General features: G+C 43.2%; 1 protein-coding gene across 1 annotated transcript; it reads right to left on the bottom strand.

Annotated features, from left to right (window-relative positions):
- Positions 1-1,065: 1,065 nt before the first annotated feature.
- On the bottom strand, positions 1,066-23,473 carry LOC149981438 (uncharacterized). The gene is made up of 3 exons (XM_090183035.1): positions 23,461-23,473; positions 20,008-20,768; positions 1,066-1,170 (listed from the first exon to the last, which is right to left on the bottom strand). The coding sequence occupies exons 1-3, from the start codon at positions 23,471-23,473 to the stop codon at positions 1,066-1,068; spliced, it is 879 nt and encodes a 292-aa protein (XP_090039161.1).
- Positions 23,474-26,056: the final 2,583 nt, after the last annotated feature.

Raw genomic sequence — 26,056 nt, 5'->3', positions numbered from 1 at the left:
CAGGTTTTCACTGGTACATGCTGCTGCACAATTTATGTGATAATGTGAAGCTAAACATCAGTTCTGGGGCCCTTTGACCAAACATATCTGGACATTGAAGTGACTAATGTAGAAATGGGTACCTTGGTTTCCAACGAGGCCCTGAGGTATAATGGTTTAGAATGGCTGATGATTGGAGATTAGTCTTCACAGCAGGCGAACTCGGCAGGGCCATCTCGGGTCAAGTAAAGCTCTTCATTAAAACATCCTTGCCGATAGTTTCTCAAATGTCCTGCACTGTACATTTAAATGCTCCTAATGGGGAGACATACAGAGAGTGACAATATTATTTCTTATTCCAGGGACTACTGGTGTCTTGTTAAGAAGGCTATTGCCTACCATGAGAGGAATCCATCAAGTCAGTGGTCACTCACAGGGTAGTCGTCAGAGGCTGCGATATACAATTCAAATACTGCAAGGCTCTACACACATTTTATTTAGTAAATAAATGAGGCGCGGAAAGCAACACCTGAATACCATTACAGCTAAATGATTGTGTGTGTAACTTAGCTTTTGATACAGTATCTGTAACGTATTGCCAGCGTCTGTTTCACCATTCTTCCTTCAGCTACTACCATTTACTTACTAATTCTCCCTCCTTTATTTAATTAATTTGGGGTCATATAGAACGTGATTAATATATTTGCGGACACTACAAAGCTGAGAAAGCTGAACAGATGATGCTTCACGTTGTATCTTCATCCTGTTGAAAAGGGAGGGATCAGCAGTATCTTATTTCTGTACAGAAGTAGAGAGATTCATGAAGTCATCTGGCTCCCCCTATTTGCATGTTGAGTTTTTTCGAGGCAGACAGCTTCGCGCTCATTGATGGTAAAAAAAGCAACATTCAGACTAATGTATGTGCATAGTACATAGCTACATACACACAAACTTATTCCACCAGTAAAAGAAAGATGCAAAGTTACTCATCTCCTGAAAGTAATCTGTGGTATCATCGACACATGATTTTAAATTCAACCTGAAGTACTGATTTAGTCTACGGACTGGGCACACACACCCCTCTAATCACAGTGTGGGTCTGGGTCCTGCAGGCAGATCCTCAGACACCCATTTGTTAGTGTAGTCAGCACTGCAGTGGACAGGAGGACAGCGGACGATTGGCAGGTTGATCTAGAGTAAGTAATGAGGGGACAAAGTGGGAGAGTGTGTCCCCTCCTTGATTAAAGGCAGGAGTGTGTGACATGCATGATAGCCTCATGACTCCTCTAACCCCACCGCTAGAGAGATAAAATCACAGTAATTCACTGGTCCCAAAGGGAAACATTTACAAGTTCCTGCTGACCGTGAGCATACTAACGTTTCTGGCCCAGCTGAAAAGGAGTGTGTTATACCAGAAAACACATTATATCATAAAAAACAAATACAACTTTTTGTCAATATACTGATTACCTGATTCACTGATTAACAACATGCAGTTGTGGGATCATCATAGTACAGTATAGTACAGTGGCCTCAAGATAGCTGGACTGAATGCAGATAGCTGCTTGATTCCAGACCTACAGTCAATTTCCCACAACAAAAACATAATGGACATGCAAAATGTCTCACTATAGTGATATTTCTGTGCTGATGAGTAAACTTGACTGAAGAGGCACTAAAACAACGTATTGAGTATTAGAGCCATTGGAAACACTATATGGACACACTAAATATTTACTCACTCAAATCAGTACGCTAAGAGGCTTACATTGGGCCTACTAATGCATTATTCATGACTGTCATTAATTTGGATGAGGTTTGGGAAATGAACGGCACTGTACATGTTGATCAACAGTGACAGGCATTTTCTCAGGAATACAGTCAAACAGTTATTCATCGTCAGTTGTGCTGATCAGCCCTGTAATCAGACCCACTCATCATTAAGGCTCCTTTTGGCATAAACAGGTCATGCCAAAGCTCTCTGATGGCAATTTCAAGAGATATTCTCTCTTTCAATATATACAGTATATAAAAAACTGTCTGGCTCCTCTTTATGCCAAGAGGAGCCATAATGATGAGTGGTCTGATTACAGGGCTGATCAGCACAACTGATGATGAAAAACTGTTTGTAGACTGTATTATATACTATATTTGAATAAGTTATACGTCTAATGGAGCTAGACTAATCATCCAGTGATCTTAGGATAATAATTGATTGATATTAACGTTGCTGAGCAGACTGTGACGTGATGATTTTATTCATTTTAGTGAAACCAGCCCTCCGGAGATTAAATAATAATAGTTTTCATCAAAAGCTCTGCATAGCAGCAGTAGAACAGTGTGTAGGTGCTGATGACAGCAGTAGAACAGGGTGTAGGTGCTGATGACAGCAGTAGAACAGGGTGTAGGTGCTGATGACAGCAGTAGAACAGTGTGTAGGTGCTGATGACAGCAGTAGAACAGTGTGTAGGTGCTGATGACAGCAGTAGAACAGTGTGTAGGTGCTGATGACAGCAGTAGAACAGTGTGTAGGTGCTGATGACAGCAGAACAGTGTGTAGGTGCTGATGACAGCAGTAGAACAGTGTGTAGGTGCTGATGACAGCAGTAGAACAGTGTGTAGGTGCTGATGACAGCAGTAGAACAGTGTGTAGGTGCTGATGACAGCAGAACAGTGTGTAGGTGCTGATGACAGCAGAACAGTGTGTAGGTGCTGATGACAGCAGTAGAACAGTGTGTAGGTGCTGATGACAGCAGTAGAACAGTGTGTAGGTGCTGATGACATCAGTAGAACAGGGTGTAGGTGCTGATGACAGCAGAACAGTGTGTAGGTGCTGATGACAGCAGTAGAACAGTGTGTAGGTGCTGATGACAGCAGTAAAACAGTGTGTAGGTGCTGATGACAGCAGTAGAACAGTATGTAGGTGCTGATGACATCAGTAGAACAGTGTGTAGGTGCTGATGACATCAGTAGAACAGGGTGTAGGTGCTGATGACATCAGTAGAACAGGGTGTAGGTGCTGATGACATCAGTAGAACAGTGTGTAGGTGCTGATGACATCAGTAGAACAGGGTGTAGGTGCTGATGACAGCAGTAGAACAGTGTGTAGGTGCTGATGACAGCAGTAGAACAGTGTGTAGGTGCTGATGACATCAGTAGAACAGTGTGTAGGTGCTGATGACAGCAGTAGAACAGTGTGTAGGTGCTGATGACAGCAGTAGAACAGTGTGTAGGTGCTGATGACAGCAGTAGAACAGTGTGTAGGTGCCGATGACATCAGTAGAACAGTGTGTAGGTGCTGATGACATCAGTAGAACAGTGTGTAGGTGCTGATGAAATCAGAAGAACAGTGTGTAGGTGCTGATGACATCAGAACAGTGTGTAGGTTATGATGACAGCAGTAGAACAGTGTGTAGGTGCTGATGACAGCAGTAGAACAGTATGTAGGTGCTGATGAAATCAGAACAGTGTGTAGGTGCAGATGACAGCAGTAGAACAGTGTGTAGGTGCAGATGACAGCAATAGAACAGTATGTAGGTGCTGATGACATCAGTAGAACAGTATGTAGGTGCTGATGACATCAGAAGAACAGTGTGTAGGTGCTGATGACATCAGAAGAACAGGGTGTAGGTGCTGAAGACATCAGTAGAACAGGGTGTAGGTGCTGATGACAGCAGTAGAACAGTATGTAGGTGCTGATGACATCAGAACAGTATGTAGGTGCTGATGACATCAGTAGAACAGTGTGTAGGTGCTGATGACATCAGTAGAACAGTATGTAGGTGCTGATGACATCAGAAGAACAGTGTGTAGGTGCTGATGACATCAGAAGAACAGGGTGTAGGTGCTGAAGACATCAGTAGAACAGGGTGTAGGTGCTGATGACATCAGTAGAACAGTATGTAGGTGCTGAGGACAGCAGTAGAACAGTGTGTAGGTGCTGATGACAGCAGTAGAACAGTGTGTAGGTGCTGATGACAGCAGTAGAACAGTGTGTAGGTGCTGATGACAGCAGTAGAACAGTGTGTAGGTGCTGATGACATCAGTAGAACAGGGTGTAGGTGCTGATGACAGCAGAACAGTGTGTAGGTGCTGATGACAGCAGTAGAACAGTGTGTAGGTGCAGATGACAGCAGTAGAACAGTATGTAGGTGCAGATGACAGCAGTAGAACAGTGTGTAGGTGCTGATGAAATCAGAACAGTGTGTAGGTGCAGATGACAGCAATAGAACAGTATGTAGGTGCTGATGACAGCAGTAGAACAGTGTGTAGGTGCTGATGACAGCAGTAGAACAGTGTGTAGGTGCTGATGACAGCAGTAGAACAGTGTGTAGGTGCTGATGACAGCAGTAGAACAGTGTGTAGGTGCTGATGACAGCAGTAGAACAGTGTGTAGGTGCTGATGACATCAGTAGAACAGTGTGTAGGTGCTGATGACATCAGTAGAACAGTGTGTAGGTGCTGATGACAGCAGTAGAACAGTATGTAGGTGCTGATGACAACAGTAGAACAGTATGTAGGTGCTGATGACATCAGAACAGTATGTAGGTGCTGATGACATCAGTAGAACAGTGTGTAGGTGCTGATGACTGCAGTAGAACAGTGTGTAGGTGCTGATGACATCAGTAGAACAGTGTGTAGGTGCTGATGACAGCAGTAGAACAGTGTGTAGGTGCTGATGATATCAGTAGAACAGTGTGTAGGTGCTTATGACAGCAGTAGAACAGTATGTAGGTGCTGATGACAGCAGTAGAACAGTATGTAGGTGCTGATGACATCAGAACAGTGTGTAGGTGCTGATGACATCAGTAGAACATTGTGTAGGTGCTGATGACAGCAGTAGAACAGTGTGTAGGTGTTGATGACAGCAGTAGAACATTGTGTAGGTGCTGATGACAGCAGTAGAACAGTGTGTAGGTGCTGAAGACAGCAGTACCTGTCAAAGACAGATCTTTGTACAAACGGAGAACAAACTCACATTTAAATATATGAAAAAAGGTGTTTTGTAAAATCCATTGGTTCTCCAAACCCAGAGCTTCCCAGAGTCGATGCATCAGCTTTAATTGTTTATGGAATACTTATGATGGTAATATTCTTGGCAACCCAAGCGGATCGCTGAGATGATGGAATAATGCATTATGGTCTGAGAAGAGAGGGAAGAATGGACATCTCTGCATCGAGTGACAACTTAGATGTATGGACAATGACCTTACACTCTTGCCACCTTTCTTTTTCCTATCTAGAACCTAAATGAGTTTTTTGGCCATCCCCATAGGAGAACCCTTTGAAGAATACTTTTTGCTTCTGGGTAGAACTATTTTTGGTTCCATGTAAAACCTTTTCCACAGAGGGTTCTGCATGGAAGCAAGAAGGGTTCACCTATGGGAATAGCCCTAAAAACCATTTTTTCTAAGAGTGTATGGGAGAGGGAGAATCAAATCCAGAGAGAGTCAAGGATGCTTACTATCAGGTGTGAAGGTAAGACCCAGATGCAGACCACATCAAATAAACAATAGTTTAATATTCCAACAGGGGCAGGCAATAGACAAGGCAGGCAGGGGTCAGTAAACCAGAGGAGGGGCAACGGTACCGGGAGGCAGGCAGGCTCAGGCAGAGGTTAGAAATCCAGACGGGGGCAAAGGTACAGGTCGGCATGCAGGCTCAGGGTCAAGTAGAGTGGTCAGGCAGGCGGGCTCGGAGTCAGGACAGGTAATAGTCAAAACCAGGAGGACGAGAAAAGAGAAACTTGAAAAATTAGGCTCTGAGACACAAAACTATGGTTGGCTTGAACAAACAAGACAAACTGGCACAGACAGACAGAAAACACAGGTATAAATATACAGGGGATAATGAGGAAGATGGGCGACACCTGGAGGGGGTGGAGACAAGCATAAGGACAGGTGAAACAGATCAGGCTGTGATACCTATGACAAAACCACCCTAGAGCACGACCTGTATGGCGTGTATGCACCCAAACCTTCTCAATACAACTGTGGCCCATCAACTCCCTGGGTATCAAGGTTGAACTCAAGGAAATATATCGCATTAGTGTTGTATGCTCTTTAGGGAAGGGGGATTGTTCAGCAGGACGTTAACAACCCCATCATCCATGCCCTGTGTTTTTCCAAAGCTTTGTTTACGCAGCAGACATAATTTTTTTGGGGGGGGGGACGAGTCAGGGAGGACGAGTCAGGGAGGACGATGCATCACGAGGCTGCAGTTAATAAAATTACAGCTCACAACCGACCGACCAGCTCTCCTCTCACATATCCCCCTAATTCATCACCTGCCGCCAGCCGACTCCTGCCACACCCCATCAGTCATGGCCACTGAAAAACACCAGTCTGAGAGAGACACAGACTTTGGGGAAATCAAAGGGAAACTAGTGATGGGATTTTGATTAGCAAATGCTTTGCTATTGCAAAGCTTCCCGGCGTCCCGGCGTGACAGTTCTAAATAAGCATCCATCTCCGGCCCAGGGCATTGTGGGCTTATGGTGCCACTAGCTGACCAGGGGGGCTGCACTTGGTACTTGGCTCCGGCTGCAGTGCTGGAGGAAGGGGAGGAGGAGCGGCGGGCAGGCAGGCAGGCAGAGAGAAAGGCAGAGAGACAGAGGCAGGCACAGAGACAGGCAGAGGGGCAGGCACAGAGACAGGCAGAGAGGCAGGCAGAGAGACAGGCAGAGGCAGGCAGAGAGATAGGCAGAAAGGTAGAGGTCGGCAGAAAGGCAAGCAGGCAGGGAGATGGGTAGTGCAAGGCATGCAGAGATGCAAGCAGAGAAGCAGGGAGCTGCTGCAGCCTGAGGGTGATCTACAGGAGAGGAGCAGCACATATGTAATGGCTGACAGGCCAATAAGGGCCCAACACACCATTATCATCAAAAGCAAGGGGGCACATCACCGCAGGACATCCGCAGCACAACATCATACTCAGGGTGAATTAGGTCTCATCTGCCTGAACCAGCAGGATAATGGCCCTACATCTGCCCAATATTTGGGCTCTCGGTCTCAGAAATGTGCCCAAACTTATTTTTACAATACTGTAGACAGACACTCATTGTCCTTTGAAGTGAACGCTTTTATTCTGCTATAATACTGACAAGTATCATTGAAATCAACAGCAAAACGTACAATACTTTAATACAAAGTGTCAAGAAAATATATAACCTATAAAATGTTATTGGTTTACAGGGTTATTCAGCCTCCCCAAATATTGATGTGACATAATTTATATACAGTACAGTGCATTTGGAAAGTATTCAGACCCCTTTACTTTTTCCACATTTTGTTACATTATAGCCTTATTCTAAAATTGATTACATCGTTTTACCCCCCTCGTCAATCTACACACTATACCCCATAATTCAGACATTTTTGCAAATGTACTTAAAACCCCCCGGAAATATCAAATTTACATAAGTATTTTGTTGAAGCACCTTTGGCAGCGATTACAGTCTTGAGTCTTTTTGGTTATGACGCTACAAGTCTGGCACACCTGTATTTGGGGAGTTTCTCCCATTCTTCTCTGCAGATCCTCTCAAGCTCAGGTCGGATGAGTCGCTGCACAGCTATTTTCACGTCTCTCTAGAGATTTTCGATCGGGCTCAAGTCTAAGCTCTGGCTGGGCCAATCAAGGACATTCAGAGACTTGTCCCAAAGCCACTCTGCGTTGTCTTGGCTGTGTGCTGAGGGTTTTTGTCATGTTGGAAGGTGACCCTTCGCCCCATTCTGAGGTCCTGAGCGCGCTAGAGTAGGTTTCATCAAGGATCTCTGTACTTTGCTCCGTTCATCTTTCCCTCGACCCTGACTAGTCTCCCAGTCCCTTCCGCTGAAAAACATCCCCACAGCATGATGCTGCCACCACCATGCTTCACCATAGGGAAGGTTTCCTCCAGACGTGACGCTTGTCATTCAGGCCAAGAGTTTAATATTGGTTTCATCAGACCAGAGAATCTTGTTTCTCATGGTCCGAGAGTCCTTTAGGTACCTTTTGGCAAACTCCAAGCCGGCTGTCATGTGCCTTTTACCGAGGAGTGGCTTCCAACTGGCCAGTCTACTATATAGGTCTGATTGGTGGAGTGCTGCAGAGATGGTTGTCCTTCTGGAAGGTTCTCCCATCTCCTCAGAGGAACTTTGGCACTCTACCAGAGTGACCATCGGGTTCTTGGTCACATCCCTGACCAAGGACCTTCTCCCCGATTGCTCAGTTTGGCCAAGCGGCCAGCTCTAGGAAGAGTCTTTGTGGTTCCAAACTTCTTCCACTTTTTTTATTTAATTTTTTATTTCACCTTTATTTAACCAGGTAGGCTAGTTGAGAACAAGTTCTCATTTACAATTGCGACCTGGCCAAGGTAAAGCATAGCAGTGTGAACAGACAACAACACAGAGTTACACACGGAGTAAACAATAAACAAGTCAATAACACAGTAGGAAAAAAAAAGGAAAAAAAAGAGTCTATATACATTGTATGCAAAAGGCATGAGGAGGTAGGAGAATAATTACAATTTAGCAGATTAACACTGGAGTGATAAACTATCAGACGGTCATGTGCAGGTAGAGATACTGGTGTGCAAAAGAGCAGAAAAGTAAATAAATAGAAACAGTACGGGGATGAGGTAGATAAATTGGGTGGGCTATATACCGATGGACTATGTACAGCTGCAGCGATCGGTTAGCTGCTCAGATAGCAGATGTTTAAAGTTGGTGAGGGAGATAAAAGTCTCCAACGATTTTTGCAATTCGTTCCAGTCACAGGCAGCAGAGAACTGTAAGGAAAGGCGGCCAAATGAGGTGTTGGCTTTAGGGATGATCAGTGAAATACACCTGCTGGAGCACGTGCTACGGGTGGGTGTTGCCATCGTGACCAGTGACCTGAGATAAGGCGGAGCTTTACCTAGCATGGACTTGTAGATGACCTGGAGCCAGTGGGTCTGGCGACGAATATGTAGTGAGGGCCAGCCGACTAGAGCATACAGGTCGCAGTGGTGGGTGGTATAAGGTGCTTTAGTAACAAAACGGATGGCACTGTGATAAACTGCACCCAGTTTGCTGAGTAGAGTATTGGAAGCTATTTTGTAGATGACATCGCCGAAGTCGAGGATCGGTAGGATAGTCAGTTTTACTAGGGTAAGTCTGGCGGCGTAAGTGAAGGAGGCTTTGTTGCAAAATAGAAAGCCGATTCTAGATTTGATTTTGGATTGGAGATGTTTGATATGAGTCTGGAAGGAGAGTTTACAGTCTAGCCAGACACCTAGGTACTTAAAGATGTCCACATATTCTAGGTTGGAACCATCCAGGGTGGTGATGCTAGTCGGGCGTGCGGGTGCAGGCAGCGAACGGTTGAAAAGCATGCATTTGGTTTTACTAGCGTTTAAGAGCAGTTGGAGGCCACGGAAGGAGTGTTGCATGGCACTGAAGCTCGTTTGGAGGTTAGATAGCACAGTGTCCAAGGAAGGGCCAGAAGTATACAGAATGGTGTCGTCTGAGTAGAGGTGGATCAGGGAATCGCCCGCAGCAAGAGCAACATCATTGATATATACAGGTGCAGAGAAAAGAGTCGGCCCGAGAATTGAACCCTGTGGCACCCCCATAGAGACTGCCAGAGGACCGGACAACATGCCCTCCGATTTGACACACTGAACTCTGTCTGCAAAGTAGTTGGTGAACCAGGCAAGGCAGTCATTAGAAAAACCGAGGCTACTGAGTCTGCCGATAAGAATACGAGAATGATGGAGGCCACTGTGCAGCATTCATTTTTTCATAACCTTTCCCATATCTGTGCTTCGACACGATCCTGTCTCGGAGCTCTACGGACAATTCCTTCGACTTCATGGCTTGGTTTCTGCTCTAACATGTACTGTTAACTGTGGAACCTTATATATAGACAGGTGTGTGCCTTTCAAAATCATGTCTAACTAACTGAATTTACCACAGGTGGACTCCCATCAAGTTGTTGAAACATCTCAAGAATGATCAATGGAAACAAGATCCACCTGAGCTCAATTTCGAGTCTCGTAGCAAAGGGTCTGAATACTAACGTAAATAACCTATTTCTATTTTTAATTTTTAATTAGCAAACATTTATAAAAACCTGTTTTCACTTTGTCGTCATGGGGTATTGTATGTAGCAGGATGAAGACGTTTTTATTTAATCCATTTTAGAATAAGGCTGTAATACTTTCCGAATGCACTGTAATAGTATAATTATCATAGCCAAAATGGAGAGAGGAAACTTAATGATGAGTATCACCATTTGTTGAGGTAAATTGCAGTAATTGGTTGGGTTACACCTGGTCTGCCGTTGGGAGGCCAGGTGGATGTATATCCAAATTCTCCAAAACGACGTTGGTAGTAAAATAAACATTTAATTATCTGGAAACAGCTCTGTTGGACATTCCCGCAGTCAGCATGCTCCCTCAAAACGTGAGACATCTGTGGTGTTGTGTTGTGTGACAAAACTGCACATTTTAGAGTGGCCTTTTATTGTCCCTAGCACAAAGTGCACATGTGTAATAATCATGCTGTTTAATCAGCTTCTTCATATGTCACACCTGTCTGGTGAATGGATTATCTTGGTAAAGGAGAAATGGTCACTAACAGGGATGTGAACAAATTTGTGCACAACATTTGAGAGAAATAAGCTTTTTTCGTATGGAGAATTTTATTTCAGCACATGAAATATGGGACCAACACTTTACATGTTGCGTTTAGAATTTTTCAGTGTATATTATTTTGCTCTAGAGGTGCTAAGTATTCTGTAATTCAGCCTTGAGTGTTTTTATGACATGGTACAATTTTCTTAACTCATTATTCTTCAATATATACATAGACTACTTTTGTATTTTCCATAATGCATTACAATGATAAGGCCTAGTCGTAATACATAGACAACGTTGATACTCTCACCTGATGTCTTTTGAAAAAAAAAATTGAATCTCAAAGAGGTAGTATTAAGCTGGTTAAAACATTGTCCGTATCTCCTACTTTCAATTTCCTGCTATAGGCTGTTACCGGCCATATGGTCGGACTCAAAGGCCCCATATTGGTTTTTCTTTGTTGTTCTTCTATCGATGCGCCTCACCACCTTCTCAGACAACCTTACTGTGTGCCAGCATCTAACAGCCTGATTCCATACAAAATGGCATTCAATAATTGCAGTGCTCTAGGCCTGCTAAGGCCTCCATTCTCCTCTGTTGAATACTGTCACATTTGCAAAAAGGCAATGACCAAGCAGTGAGACTGCACTTAGCTCGACAGGAAGAGGATTGGGGTGCTGGTCGGATTGTCTCGATACTCTCATACTGAAGTTCGGAAGGACCATATCTCCAGAAGGAGACACTGAGGTATGGAGGTCTGAGGCTATCATATGTTTAGATGAAGAACATTACAGCACGTGACATCTGTTCAAATAAAAAGGTCAAACTAACGTGGTGATATTCTGATGGCAGTGACATCTGTCATGTGTCGACCAATTCCCAAATTGTCACTTAAGACTTGCACCACTCATGGATGACCCCCATTGCAACACGGCAGATCACAGAGGAACACCATTTTGCTTCAGCTGTGAGAACAAATGGTTAAAAGACCTCCAATAACAGGTGGATAAATCAAGCGGATGTTCCATCATGTGTTTAGCGGTCCACGGTAAAGTAGAGAATGCTGCCATTCCACATGCAGACAGACCCCCAGAGAGATGCTCTGTGCTCTGCCACGATCATTATGGAAAGACATTAGAGCAGGAATACATTTTAAAAGTAGGGAATGTGAGAGGGAGAGAGAAAGAGAGAGAGACAGAAAGAGGGAAAGAGAGAGAAAGAGACAGAAAGAGAGAGGGAGAGAGAGAGAGAAAAAGATATGCTGACTAAGAGACAGAAAGAGGGATAGATAGAGAGAGAGAGAGAGAGAGAGAGAGAGAGAGAGAGAGAGAGAGAGAGAGAACCTGCTGTAGTAGAGAGGTCACGATCAGATGAGCTCCTGATTTAGAGTTAGAACAATTTGGATTTTTTGTCAGGAACACATACAGGATGCTACCCTCTACAACATAACCTTATTTTCAAATCAAATCTCAAAACCTACAACCTGATTTTGGATTGAATTACGGAATCACCTGGAAGGAATACAACTACCAAGGATTATTATTCTGTACAGCAAATTCTCTGGAAAGCAACAGAAAACTGAAAACACCTGGAACTGAGTGAGTAATGTTTAGTCTGAAACTATATTCTATTTCCAAAAGCCAAGAAGAAAAATACATGACATTACTTTATAAGAACTGAATACTAACATAATTCTGCCAAGCTTGATACAGCTTCAACTAGCACTGACGTGTCAAGTGAGAGGTGTCAAAGCCCATTAGCCCAACAATGGCAGGAGAGTCAAACAGTCTACCCCAACCAAATGGAGAGGCCTTAGAAGCTGCCTCCTGCTGTTCAGAAGTAATTAAAATACAATACCCTGTGTATGTAAAGAATGATAAGGCAAGAAAAGATTACAAAATGAAGCTCCTCATGGAAAATCAAGAGACACTTTTTGCTGACTATTACAAAGGGGGTATGCTAATTTGGTATAGAGCAGACCTAACTCACTCATTAAATTAATCAAAACAGGAAAATTTTACATTTGGCTAGAATTTCAAAAGGAAATTATCTTAACAGAGAAGAATGTCCTCCTGTGTGCTACCTATATCCCCCCACAAGAAATCCCCATACTTTAATGAAGACAGCTTCTCCATCCTGGAGGGGGAAATCAATCATTTCCAGGCCCAGGGACATGTACTAGTCTGTGGTGACCTAAATGCCAGAACCGGACAAGAACCTGACACCCTCAGCACACAGGGGGACAAACACCTGCTTGCAGGTGACAGCATTACCTCCCACATATGCCCCGCTAGGCACAATTATGACAACATAACCAACAAAAACGGGTCACAACTCCTGCAGCTCTGTAGCACGCTGGGTATGTACATAGTCAATGGTAGGCATTGAGGGGACTCCTATGGTAGGTACACCTATAGCAAAAAACACACATTTCTTCACACAGGGTCGTGGGGTGAGACAGGGATGCAGCTTAAGCCCCACCCTCTTCAACATATATATCAACAAATTGGCGCAGGCACTAGAAAAGTCTGCAGCACCCGGCCTCACCCTACTAGAATCCGAAGTCAAATGTCTACTGTTTGCTGATGATCTGGTGCTTCTGTCACCAACCAAGGAGGGCCTACAGCAGCACCTAGATCTTCTGCACAGATTCTGTCAGACCTGGGCCCTGACAGTAAATCTCAGTAAGACCAAAATAATGGTGTTCCAAAAAAGGTCCAGTCGCCAGGATCACAAATACAAATTCCATCTAGACACTGTTGCCCTAGAGCACACAAAAAACTAAACATACCTTGGCCTAAACATCAGCGCCACAGGTAACTTCCACAAAGCTGTGAATGATCTGAGAGACAAGGCAAGAAGGGCATTCTATGCCATCAAAAGGAACATAAATTTCAACATACCAATTAGGATCTGGCTAAAAATACTTGAATCAGTCATAGAGCCCATTGCCCATTGCCCTTTATGGTTGTAAAACACTGTATATATAATATGACATTTGTAATGTCTTAATTGTTTTGAAACTTCTGTATGTGTAATGTTTACTGTTCATTTTTGTTGTTTATTTCACTTTTGTATATTATCTACCTCACCTGCTTTGGCAATGTTAACACATGTTTCCCATGCCAATAAAGCCCCTTGAATTGAATTTAATTGAGAGAGAGAGAGAGAGAGAGAGAGAGGGAGAGAGAGAGCGAGGGAGAGAGAGAGAAAGAGAGACAGAAAGAGAGAGGGAGAGAGATAGAGGGAGGGAGAGAGAGAGAGAAAGAGAGAGAGAGCAAGGGAGAGAGAGAAAGAGTGAGTAGAACAGAAGAAGTAGATGGCCAGGCTGCTCCATATACAGCCTCATTTCTGGGAGTGTGAAATGGCTCCCTGTAGCCTACCCTAGCATCCACTGAACATTGAAGCATGGTAAAACACAAAATAGCCTCCTCGTTTTATGATATGTTGATGTGGAGGTATTATATTGCTGTGTGATGAGTGTGTGATGTGTATTGCTGCACGGTCCACCTTAGAGAGAGTGTCCTCTGTTTTTGAGACCCAGTAACCATAGGGATCATAAAGATTTACAGACCATTCCAGAACCTGGATACCTCTGGTTCTAGAGATCAGTAACCTTATTCCCCGGTGGGAGAAATGCCTGAAGAGGGGCAGCCACAACAAATCAATATTAAAAAAGCAAATGAATAGATTTCCTTGAGTAGCTTTGGTAATGACCGGAGGGGTGTAATTCAAGGTGTCGAACATGAGAATGCACTCAGGAGGTAAATCCAAGGCATAATTTAATCATATTCCAAATGCACCCCCCCATCTCTCTCTCTCTTTTCCTCCTCGCATTCTTTATGAACACTTCAAAGGGACATTCATCTTCGTCCTAAAGACTATTATATCGTCCATCCTGCACTTCCCAAATAGATTTGACATTTTATTGTAGCGACCATATTTCATGGCATCAAGGCCTCACAATACATTTAGAATCCACTTCCAAAATAAATGTTATTAACACTGACCAGAGGGCAGGACACTGAATGGAGATTTGAGGGATTCTGTAAAACAGCTCTCTAAGTTGCATTTATGATGGCTAATTCAACAGCCCCTTTATAATCATCTCCTTCAGCCCAATAGTTCCAGTATCATTTGTGATACACATTTGTTTTCAAGACAGCAATGGAAATAGAAACAGAACTAAGTGATTGTCATCTTTGCTAAGCCTTCTATTTCATTCATCTCAGCAAAAGATAAAAGACGTTGCGTTGCAAATACTGAGGACATTGACAGGATGGCTTTCAGCATCTTCTTAACATAATGTCTTTATCTCTCTCCCCATCCTCATTGCCTGCTGTGACTGTCTCTGTAACCTAGCTGACTGTCCTGTCTGCTGATCCATCGTCTCTGCTCCAGATCCTGGGGTAATGTACAGCAGACTGAAGCTAATTACTAGCTCAAGATTTTTACCCACTGTGTGCCAGTTCATCAGACAGATATAGTACGTGTTAGTGTGTGTTGTGTACTGGGGCCTTATGATCAATTTGAGCTTGCCTCAGCTTCATTTAGACACATGCTAAGCGTTTGGGAGGATAACGTAGGCTATGTTTAAATTCTAAAATGTTGTGTCTGTCTTATGTTTCCACCTGGGACAAAGAGGACTAAGTATGTTCTTAAACATGGAGTGAATTCTGTACTAACATGTCTTTTCTTATAGGCTACAGTACAGTACTTTATCTTTTTAATGTAATAGTAGGACTTGTTGGCTAAGTAATGACTGCTCGGCCTGAAGATTCACTATCATGATTTGTTTGGGTGGAATGCTTGTCTGAGAGCTTATCAGTGTCAGGCTGACGTACACGAACATGGTCTTTAGAATTAGAAAATCATGTTTATCCTGCAAGAAAAACTTTTCTCTGTTTAAAAGGGTGGAAATGTAAGTAAGTCAAAAGCTAATTTATGGCGTTTGAACTTATTCTGAAACCTAGCATGAAGAAACAGTTAATAATTGTAGTGAAAGAAGGCTTTGGCTAAAAAAAAAATAAGTTAAGTTTCCTCTTTAGTTACAGACAATTATAAGTTGACAAATATTTGCATTTTTTCAAAGGACGAGGAATCCCTATCCATTCCATTTGTACAGATGCAATACTACTGTTGATCCATTTGATGATGGTTCCATGCAGTTGTTCGTTTGAGGGGAGGAGGGCTGGAGTGACGATGAGCTGCTTGGATGGGGCAGGTGATTTACTTCCTATGGGGGTCCAGAGATGCTACAGAATGTAATTAGAAAAGGAGGGACATTTGTTTGATGTCTTAAGTAGTTGTCCCCACAAGACCTGGAGACAGCAGGGGGGGGGGGGGGGGGATGATACTCACTTCCCCTCAGTCCATCTCCCTACCTTTCCATAGGGATTCCATGAAGAAACAAGGAGAAGAAATGCCCAGCTCCCCCCACAGACCTGTCATGATGAGAGAGGCCTGCTCCTGCTATGGGCAGTGACAGGACAGTAATACTGAACACACAGGTACCACTTTCCATAAACAGGAAATGGATAGCATGAACCATTTATGGTCTTATCTGGAGCACTTAAAGGGGACATCTGCAGTTGCAACCTACATTTATGGACTTCACATACATTATATGTACCCAATAATTTAACTTATAAAATGCCTCATGAGCTTAGTTCAACTGTTGTACCCCATCAGAACCCAAAATATAAGCTTGTTTTACTCCAATGTTTGCTAACAAAGTAAATGTAATCAAACCCTATATAGCCTCAAAACATGATCAAAAATATCATCTTGATATCGTGGATGGTCAGTCCTTGTATCCATAGCTCTGTTTTTGAATGTGAGAGTGGTTACATTGCTCCCTCCTGCCACATTTCTTAGTTTTTTACTAAAACAGTGGTGGGGAATAAAACATTATTGTTTCAACTGCTGATACCTCTTTAACGTTATAGTTGACATAATATAACAAGCTACGTGAGATGTTGAATGTGCCATAGTGAGTAACTACGTCTCGAGAAGGAAAGGAAAGGCTTAGGGTTATTTTAGCACAATGTTGTGTGTGACATTTATGTTTATCACAGGACACAAATATTGCTTGCCAAGAAGCAATCCTGTGTACATTATTAAATTGGCCCTAGGTAATTTGTCAAATGTTTTTCCTCTCTGATTGCAGAGTCTGTCACAGGTAGGGCTATTTAGGAGATGATTTAGGAGTGTTCCGAGCCACTTGTCTGTGACAGAGTAGCGTTTTGGCATTCCCTTTGAGTGCTTGAATTGCCCCGTCACTAAAGGACAAGCACAATGAACCCAAGCATTTGGCAAAAAACTGTTGGACTTCCTGGGCCATTTGTGGCCGACAGACACACGCACGCCAAAGCAACCTTGACCTTTTCTGTGACTTGTTCTTATTAGGTCTGAAAGGTAATTGGAGAGATGATGGATGTCTTGCACTTTTATTACGTTGATTCATCCACTGAATCTCCAACTGTCTGTCAAGTATATTTTTATAACGCTCCATCATCAGGTCAGAATGGTAATGATCCTCCTAAATGGCTTTAATCGATGCTTAGAGGGGAAATAAATTATTGAGAGAAAAGTTATTGAGGTCAAATTATTAGCAGGATCACTCTTTTCCTCCCTGCATTAACACCACCATGTGAAAGTTAGAGCAGTTAGACTAGGTGTGGCTGTAGGACTCTCAATCTACTCTTTCAGAAGTTTAAGTTCACTGGCGCCATTCAAACAACACACAACAATAAAAATACATCAATGAAGGTCTCTCAGTTGATAATAGCACACCTCTAGCTATGACTGGAGTTACAACATTCTGAGAACTATCAATAAATTCCCTGGTTTTCCAGAATTCCTGGTTGGAGGATTCCAGATGTCCTACTTATTCCCTCCTGATTCCGGTAATACTCCAACCGGTACTTCAGTAAAACCATGGAATTTATTGAACGTTCCCGCAACCCTAGTTATGACTCACTACAGTACATCATTCTATATGGCTTAAAGCACTGCACTCAATTTCCCATATAGCCTGGTGAAGGCCCTGCTCTGCTCTAACTTGTAGTGGTGATCCGACCCAGGAATCCAATAACCGATGAAGCTGTAGTGTGAAAAATGAAGGCAGTTAGTAGAAGTGATAAAGATCATCTGGCCGTCCCCTGAGTGAGTCGAGCTGCATGAGAGGATGTCACCATCGTCGCCTGATAGCCGTGACTCCATTAGCATAGCGGCAGAATCCGCTGTGGGTCTGTCACACAGACGCGGCCTATCTGTCTGTTCATCTGCTGGGAGGGCAGGTGTGGGACCCTCTAAGGTTGGGGACAGACATAAGACCTGGGAGGATGGAGGAGACAGAGGAGATGGAGGAGCTCTGACAGAGATGCCCTTCTACTAGGAGGCTCTGGGGGGGGGCAAGGCATCTCCCATCCGGGGGCCTGGAGAATTCCTAGATGGCTGGGAAATGTTGCTGACACACATTGCTCCTGCCAGTACTCATGATGAAGAGCGGCAGCCAGCTCGGCATTCCAGGAGGAAGTGGCATGCGTCTCGTTGAGAGATGGACAGACGGATGACCTTCCACATACACTCTCCAAAGTGGAGGGAGCACAATGTCAGCGGAGGTCAAAGCCACTCTACTGGAGTACAGACAAGTATTCAAATGTCATATTCATGACATGCCTGGAAAATGCAAAGAGCTAAACTGTCTGTCATTCCTTCATGGAAGGGAAGCCTCTCTTTCTCTCCCTATAAAGGGCGTCCATAGACATCCATTCGAGCTGGGTAACACAGATGAACTCCACCTCTCTGTGTTCTTCCTTTCCTGACATTAAAGTCAGGTGTACATGTAAACCAAATGGAGCTGCTTTAAGTGGCTTTAACTGTGCATGCAGAATCCCCATCAGGACATAAAGGAGAAACCCGTGTCATCGGGGAAGTTATCCGACTGCTCTGTCATGTCTGGTCTGTTTCATAATCAGTCTACAGTAAACAGGTGGAGACAGACAGTCATCCTCCCAACTCAGTGATCCACTCTCTTCACATCTGGATCATTTTCCTGTAGGCACACAACACTACCCCCACTGACACGATCCCATGAGTTGATCCAATAGACATTTTTAAGAAATCTTGCGTGGTACCTTGTTTAGTCTCCCTGAAGCCATTAACATATGGCACTTCCAGGAGGATTCTCCCTCATCTTATTCCATAGGTATTCATTAATTGTGCGTTCTCCAGCCCCAACTAACCTAATTTTATCATATTTTCTGAACCCCAAGAGTCGTTTCTGCCACAGGCGAGAAACACCATCTTGTTTAGGCTGCCTCAGAATCTGGGTGAGTGAATCTCAAGCTTATCATTTCAGCGGTGTCTGAGAGCTCAGAGTACAGGCAGAGGAGGAGTGGGCTGTTGTCCTAGTTGTTCACAACTGGTTGTCTTGTTGTCCCCCAGTTCTGGCCGTACATATGGGATCAGCTCTGATTCTGTTTGTTCCTTGTTGTGCCTTTGGGAGGACTCGGTAAGAGCAAGCTTGGTAACAGCAAGAACATCTTGTCGCATCACATACAGTACCTTCTGTCACTTGTTGATATTGATGTAGCAGCAGCTCTGTTGGACCAATGAGATGTAAAGTGTATTTGGGCTCTGGGTAGTATCCAGTAATCTCAAACAATAGTAAAACAACCCTTGAATTAGTGTATTCTAAATAAAAAAAACTTGGAAAAAACCATAGGACTACCCAATTTATTTTATGTATTTTTTAGTAACAGGAGAATGGCCTTTGATCAAATTCCTCTTTAAAGCTTAGGTTAGAAATGAACTTACATACAGTGTCTTCAGAAAGTATTCATACCCCTTGACAAAAATCCACATTTTGGTGTGTTACTGCCTGAATTCAAAATGGTTTAAAGATTTTTTTTAATTCACCCACCTACAAAAAATACCCCATAATGACAAAGTGCAGTATATGTTTTTAAAAATATCTAATTTAAATAATTATTCACAACCCTGAGTGTTAGAATGTTAGAATCACCTCTGAGTTTTAACATGTTAGAATCACCTTTGGCAGTGATTACAGGTCTGAGTCTTCATGGGTAAGTCTCTAAGATATTTGCACACCTGGATTGTACAATATTTGCACATTCTTCTTAGAAAAAATAATTCAAGCTCTGCCAAGTCGGTTGTTGATCATTGCTAGATTGTAACGGTCATCGTTGCATGAAGAAGTGGACCAAAGCGCAGCGTGGAAAGTGTTCATGATTTATTAAGAGAACTGAACACTGAATAACAAAAACAACAAAGAGAACGAACGTGTCTGGTGCAGACACAAAAACAGAAAACAACTACCCACAAAACACAGGCGGGAAAAGGCAGATCCGGACAGGGGGGCGACTCTGGCAGATCCGGACAGGGGGGCGACTCTGGCAGATCCGGACAGGGGGGCGACTCTGGCAGATCCGGATAGGGGGCGACTCTTGCAGATCCGGACAGGGGGGCGACTCTTGCAGATCCGGACAGGAGGGCGACTCTGGCAGACCCGGACAGGAGGGTGACTCTGGCAGATCCGGACAGGACCCAGGCACAGGACTCATCAGGCTGGGGAGACCTACTGGAGGCCTGGTCCATGGAGGAGGCACAGGATAGACCGGGCTGTGGGGGAGCACTGAAGATCTGGTGCGTAGCCTTGACACCACTCTTCCAGGATGAATGCCCACACTAGCCTGGCACGTGCGGGGAGCTGGAACAGGCCGCACTGGGATCTCCTGGCGAACTGGGGAAACCGTGCCTAGAGCCGGCGTGGGATATCCTGGCCCGAGGAGAAGCACTGGAGGTCTGGAGAGCAGGGCTGGCACCATCCGTCCTGGATGGATCCTCACCCTAGTCTGGCAGATGCGGGGAGCTGGAATGTAGCGCACCGGGCTAAGAATGCGTACTGGAGATCTGTAGCGCCAAGCTGGCACAAGACGTGCAGGGCTGGGGAGGCGCACAGGAGGCCTGGTGCGTGGGGCTGGCACAGTCTTCACCAGACGGCTAGCACGCACCTCAGGACGAGTATGGAGAGCTAACTCAGGTGACATCAAATCAAGGACATGTTCCGTCGGGCGGATGTCGTGCCTCATGCACCAACACAGCAACTCTCTCATTACTCTCTCCTCCAATCTCCCCATCAACTCCTTCACTGTCTCTGCTTTGCCTCCTTCGCTCCAATTTCACCCTGACTGGCTCTGGTTCCATCCTCGGCTCCGCCGACCATCCCGTGTGCTCCCCCCTAACAAAATATTGGGGCTGCCTCTCCTGGCCACGCTGCTTGGTTCTTTGGTGGTGGGTAGTTCTGTAATAGTCATTGTTGCATGAAGAAGTGGACCAAAGCGCAGCATGGTAAGTGTTCATGATTTATTAAATAGAACTGAACAACAAAAACAACAAAGAGAACGAACGAAACCGAAACAGTTCTGAAAGGTGCAGACACAAAAACAGAAAACAACTACCCACAAAACACAGGTGGGAAAAGGCTACCAAAGCTGCCTCTGATTGAGAACCACAGCTGGCCAACATAGAATTCCCACCCCAACTCACGCCCTGACCAAACCAAAATAGAGACATAAAAAGGATCTCTAAGGTGCGTGACATAGATAGCCATTTTCAAGTCTTGCCATATATTTTCACAACGATTTAAGTAAAAATTGTAACTAGGCCACTCAGGAACATTCAATGCCATCTTGGTAAGCAACTCCAGTGTATATTTGGCCTTGTGTTTTAGGTCATTGTCAACCAGGTTTTCCTCTGGGATTTTGCCTGTGGTTAACTCTATTCGGTTTATTTTTATTCTCTAAAACACAGATGACAAGCATAGCCATAACATGATTCAGCAACCACCTTTGCTTGAACATATGAAGAGTGGTACTCAGCAATGTATTGTGATGGATTTGCCATCACATAACGCTTTGTTTTCAGGACATAACGTAAGCATTTATAAGCATTTCACTACACTCACAATAACATCTGCTAACCATGTGTACGTGACCTAAAACAAGTACATTTCTTTTTTTTTGCACTTTTACCTTTATGCCTTATTGCAAACAAGGTCCATGTTTTGGAATATTTTTATTCTGTACAGGCTTCCTTCTTTTTACTCTGTCATTTAGGTTAGCATTAGAGAGTAATTACAATGTTGTTGATCCATCCTCAGTGTTCTCCTATCACAGTCATTAAACTGTAACTGTTTTAAAGTCACCATTGTCCTAATGGTGAAATCACTGAGTGGTTTCCTTCCTCTCCGGCAACTGCGTTAGGAAGGACGTCTGTATCTTTGTAGTGACTGGGTGTATTGATACACCATCCAAAGTGTAATTAATAACTTCACCATGCTCAAAGGGATATTCATTATCTGTTTTTTTACCAATAGGTTCCCTTCTTTGTTGATTCTGTGTTTGAAATTCACTGCTCGACTGAGGGACCTTACACATAATTGTACGTTTGGGGTACAGAGATGAGGTAGTTATTCAAAAATCATGCTAAACACTATTATTGCACACAGAGTCCATGCAACTTATTATGTGACTTGTTAAGCACATTTTTACTCCTGAACTTATTTAGGCTTGCCATAACAAAGGGGTTGAATTCCTATTGATTCAAGACATTTCAACTTTTATTTTGAATTAATTTGTAAAAATGTCTAAAACATAATTCCATGTTGACATTCAATTCAGGGTGAACACAACAAAATGTGCAAATAGTTAAAGGGGTGAATACTTTTCTTAATTCACTATATTCCTCTCTGTGGTATTTTGACTAACAACAGGTGTTGATGTGAAACTGAGTGTAAAAGTTTTACCTAATAACTACAACCACTTGATAGGTCACTAAATTCTGTTACAGCAAGCAACTTTAAGGCATTCAAATGCACACATTCAGATTAGCAGATTTGCATTCAGTATTCAATTGTGTCCTCTAGAATATGTTATCAATGCTACACGATAAACACATTTAATCTTACCAACTTTACTTCACCATTCCAGTTTGGTTTATGATATAGATAGACACACCTGTTATTATTTCTCAAAATTATATATTTCTGAAATAATATCAGTCAAGTGGAGTTGTCTGATGTCAGGGGAAATAAAATGAACACCAGGCCATATGCTGGCATTTTTGGAGCATATAAAAAGTTCCTTCAGCATTTATATATATATATATTCTATTAGATTGTGAATAAGTGAAGTCAGCACACCTTACAGACTCCGTTAGGGTGTGCCAAATGGACCATCAGCAGCTGTGCTGGGCTTTTAGACACCCTGCCCTCTGGTGTCCAAGCAAGTTTCCTGTCATAAATATTGCACACCTCAGCTGGCTGGCTGATGAGAGAGCAAAGCAGAGCACTCTAACTAACACGGCTGGACCCATAGAGGTGTGCCTGGCGTGCCGGGCCTTGCGAGGGCAGAGAGAGCTCTTCATTAAAGGCTTCATGTTAACCTCTCTAGCCAAAGGCAGTTTCCAGATCCCTCTGTGCACTGTGATCCTGCAGCCAACACTCTGTCTGCGAGGCCAAATGTCTGCCTGACAGGCCTTGCTGCCTGACCTCCTGATGATCCACAAGGATATACCACACATCACAGACCACAACTTCCAGGCTGGGGTTGTGTGTTGAGCCCTCCTATCTCTCTGGTTCCAGTCGGATTCAGGGTCAGTGTCAAGGTGCCAGACCCCTCAGGCCAGTGCACTTCAGGATGGTGCCTGCCTGGTGCCACTCAGCCACTCACATTTATCAGGCACCTCATCAACACTTGACCAGATGGATTGGAATAATGGCCACTTTGTTCCATCACTTAAATTGGATGCATAATCATCCACGGCAGCAAAGTTTCATCGAGCGATATGTTGGTTGTCACCTTGAAGTGACATTTTAACTTAATTATTTATTTGTGTTTGCCATATGTATTACCGGATGTAATATATTGTCAATTCAATGTTGATACACTTTGCTGGATTACAGTGTGAATTGAACGTGATCTGAACTATAGATAGAGACTATTGGTGTATAGAATTGCGAGACAACAGCTTGTGTGGCGGTTGTAGCAGTTTGTCTTATTGGCATGGCGAAAGACACAAGGCTGAGAGGCTGATCCCTCTTAAACACGCTGTGTTGCTCTAGAATTGGAGAAATAAAAACACCTTGCGGGCCACCGTTCACATTTTTTCATTTGTAATGAACCACACAGTGGAAGAATCTCTTTGTCAATACCCTCTGAGATATGACTACGAGGTCTGGGACTCTTATTTATTCCTGCAGTATTGTCAGTGTTTCCCCCCCTTCCCTGATCTCAGGTTGAACGGTGCTTGTAAGAAATGCTTCTTGAAGCAGAACAAAGGCGCGCGTTGATCATTCAGAAAGCGCCTGGGCTCTCTTCCGGGATCCTACAAGACTCAATGCAAAATCTGTAAATGAAATTGTTTTGGAGCTTCTTATCAAAGTTCAAGCAGATGGAATAACTTATTGTGGGAAGCTAGTGGAAGGCTACCCAAAACATTTGACCCAAGTTAAACAATTTAAAGGCAATGCTACCAAATACTAATTGAGTGTATGTAAACTTCTGACCCACTGGGAATGCGATTAAAGAAATAGAAGCTGAAATAAATCACTCTATTATTCTGACATTTCACATTCTTAAAATAAAGTGGTGATCCGAACTGACCTAAGACAGGGGATTTTATTAGGATTAAATGTCAGGAATTGTGAAAAACTGAGTTTAAATGTTTTTGGCTAAGGTGTATGTAAACTTCCGACTTCAACTGTATATTTACAGTATATTACTACCATTCAAAAAGATGTAACTTAGAAATTCTTGTTTCTGAAAGAAAAGCACGTTTTTTGGTCAATTTAAAATACCATCAAATCGATCAGAAATACACGTTGCTCATCGAGAGCTTTGCCACATTATGAAGAGAATCAATGCTAAACTAGAAAGACTGAGGTATGACTATTGCGAGGTCTGGTATGGAACCAATGCTAAATGTTACATTAATTTACCAATAATTTAAATGAACAATTTCAATAACCAAAAACGCTAAGTCATATTGGCATACACATACCTCTGAAGGAGCGACAATAAAATAATATAAACACAACTTTCACTGACCAAAAACCAACACAGGACATAAAAATAAGCTATTTTCTCTGACAAAGGAACACTGGCTTTTATCAAGCTGGAGAATGAGTTGGTAATTGAAGAGATAGCTGTTTCCCCTGACGAGAGGGAGGGGTCAGAGCTCCAATCAGCGATGGGGCCGACCAATCAGCTGCTTTAGGATTCCAGGAAGCCTTTTCCTGAAATACACACACATACAAACCCACAACAACACAGATACTGGGGAACGTAACACTAGACATATAATATGTGAGGATCATGGTGTTTTGGGATGGAAGATCACAACAGAGATGCAACATGCGTAGGTTTGATCACTCTTTTGTAGCTGAAAAAGTGTGTCATTTCCACTTTAAAATGTCAGACTTGGATTTGTCATGATGAAAAATGTATCAACCCTTACAAAAAAATTCCATTCATTCTAATGCACATAATAATTCACATTTTCTGTTGCTGCAGCATTATTTTCCAGCTGTAGCAAACTGGCTAAGATCCTACATCTGTATACGTACATATGTGTTCTATACGTAACTCTTTGTATCACAGCATCTATTCAGAATGTGGGCATTGTCTGTGTTCTGATTAATATTTATGTCTGTCTGGAATATTCATATGATTTCTAGATCCTCTTTATTGTCACTGTTTTGCATCTTTGAGCTACAGACGCCACAGATTGATTAATGACACCGCTTAATCTGATGCCGATGGTGTGCCAGGATAAGGCCTAGCTTCTGCTGTTATAAATAACACAGTTATTCATTATAATGGATTTCCTAAAACATATATGCACAACTTCAACTTCAATCCAGTGTTGCACATGGATTTCCTAAAAATGGTGGAGATGGGGCTTTAGAGTTGTGCATGCTGAGAAATGTGTCAAAGGGGGCTTTTTGGCTGAATACTTTACAGTTGAAGCGTGTTTGTATGCCACATCCATACTGAATAAATGCATGAATAAAAATAATCCCTTATGGATTGAATGCTTTCAAACTGTGTTTTAGTCCACATTTATTTTAAAAATGACCACTGAGTTCATACAGTATCTTCCTGTCTCTCAATCTTTAACAGCATAACTTCAACAGCGTGTGTTCAATCCCTCAGTGTTCTCCCCATCTCCCACTCGTGTCTGCTAATGAACATCAGTGGAATGATGAACTCTAATGGAATTACACTTTAACGATGTTCGCTGTTTTTATGATGGTAATTAATGAGATCAGTGTAATCCTCAAATCCCCACATGAACTGCATAAACACCGAGCAGTGCCGTTGGTTACCCCTTCAGTGCACCATAAACGCCAGTAATGGTGTACTCTCTCCCAACGAGTCCTGGCTAATGCCTTTC

The sequence above is a fragment of the Oncorhynchus mykiss genome, chromosome 8 (assembly GCF_057628025.1).
Source record: "Oncorhynchus mykiss isolate SJ-2025 chromosome 8, ASM5762802v1, whole genome shotgun sequence".
Taxonomy (NCBI): Eukaryota; Metazoa; Chordata; class Actinopteri; order Salmoniformes; family Salmonidae; genus Oncorhynchus; species Oncorhynchus mykiss.
The sequence above is the reverse complement of the archived record's forward strand: the minus strand, read 5'-3'. Positions and strand labels throughout refer to the sequence as shown.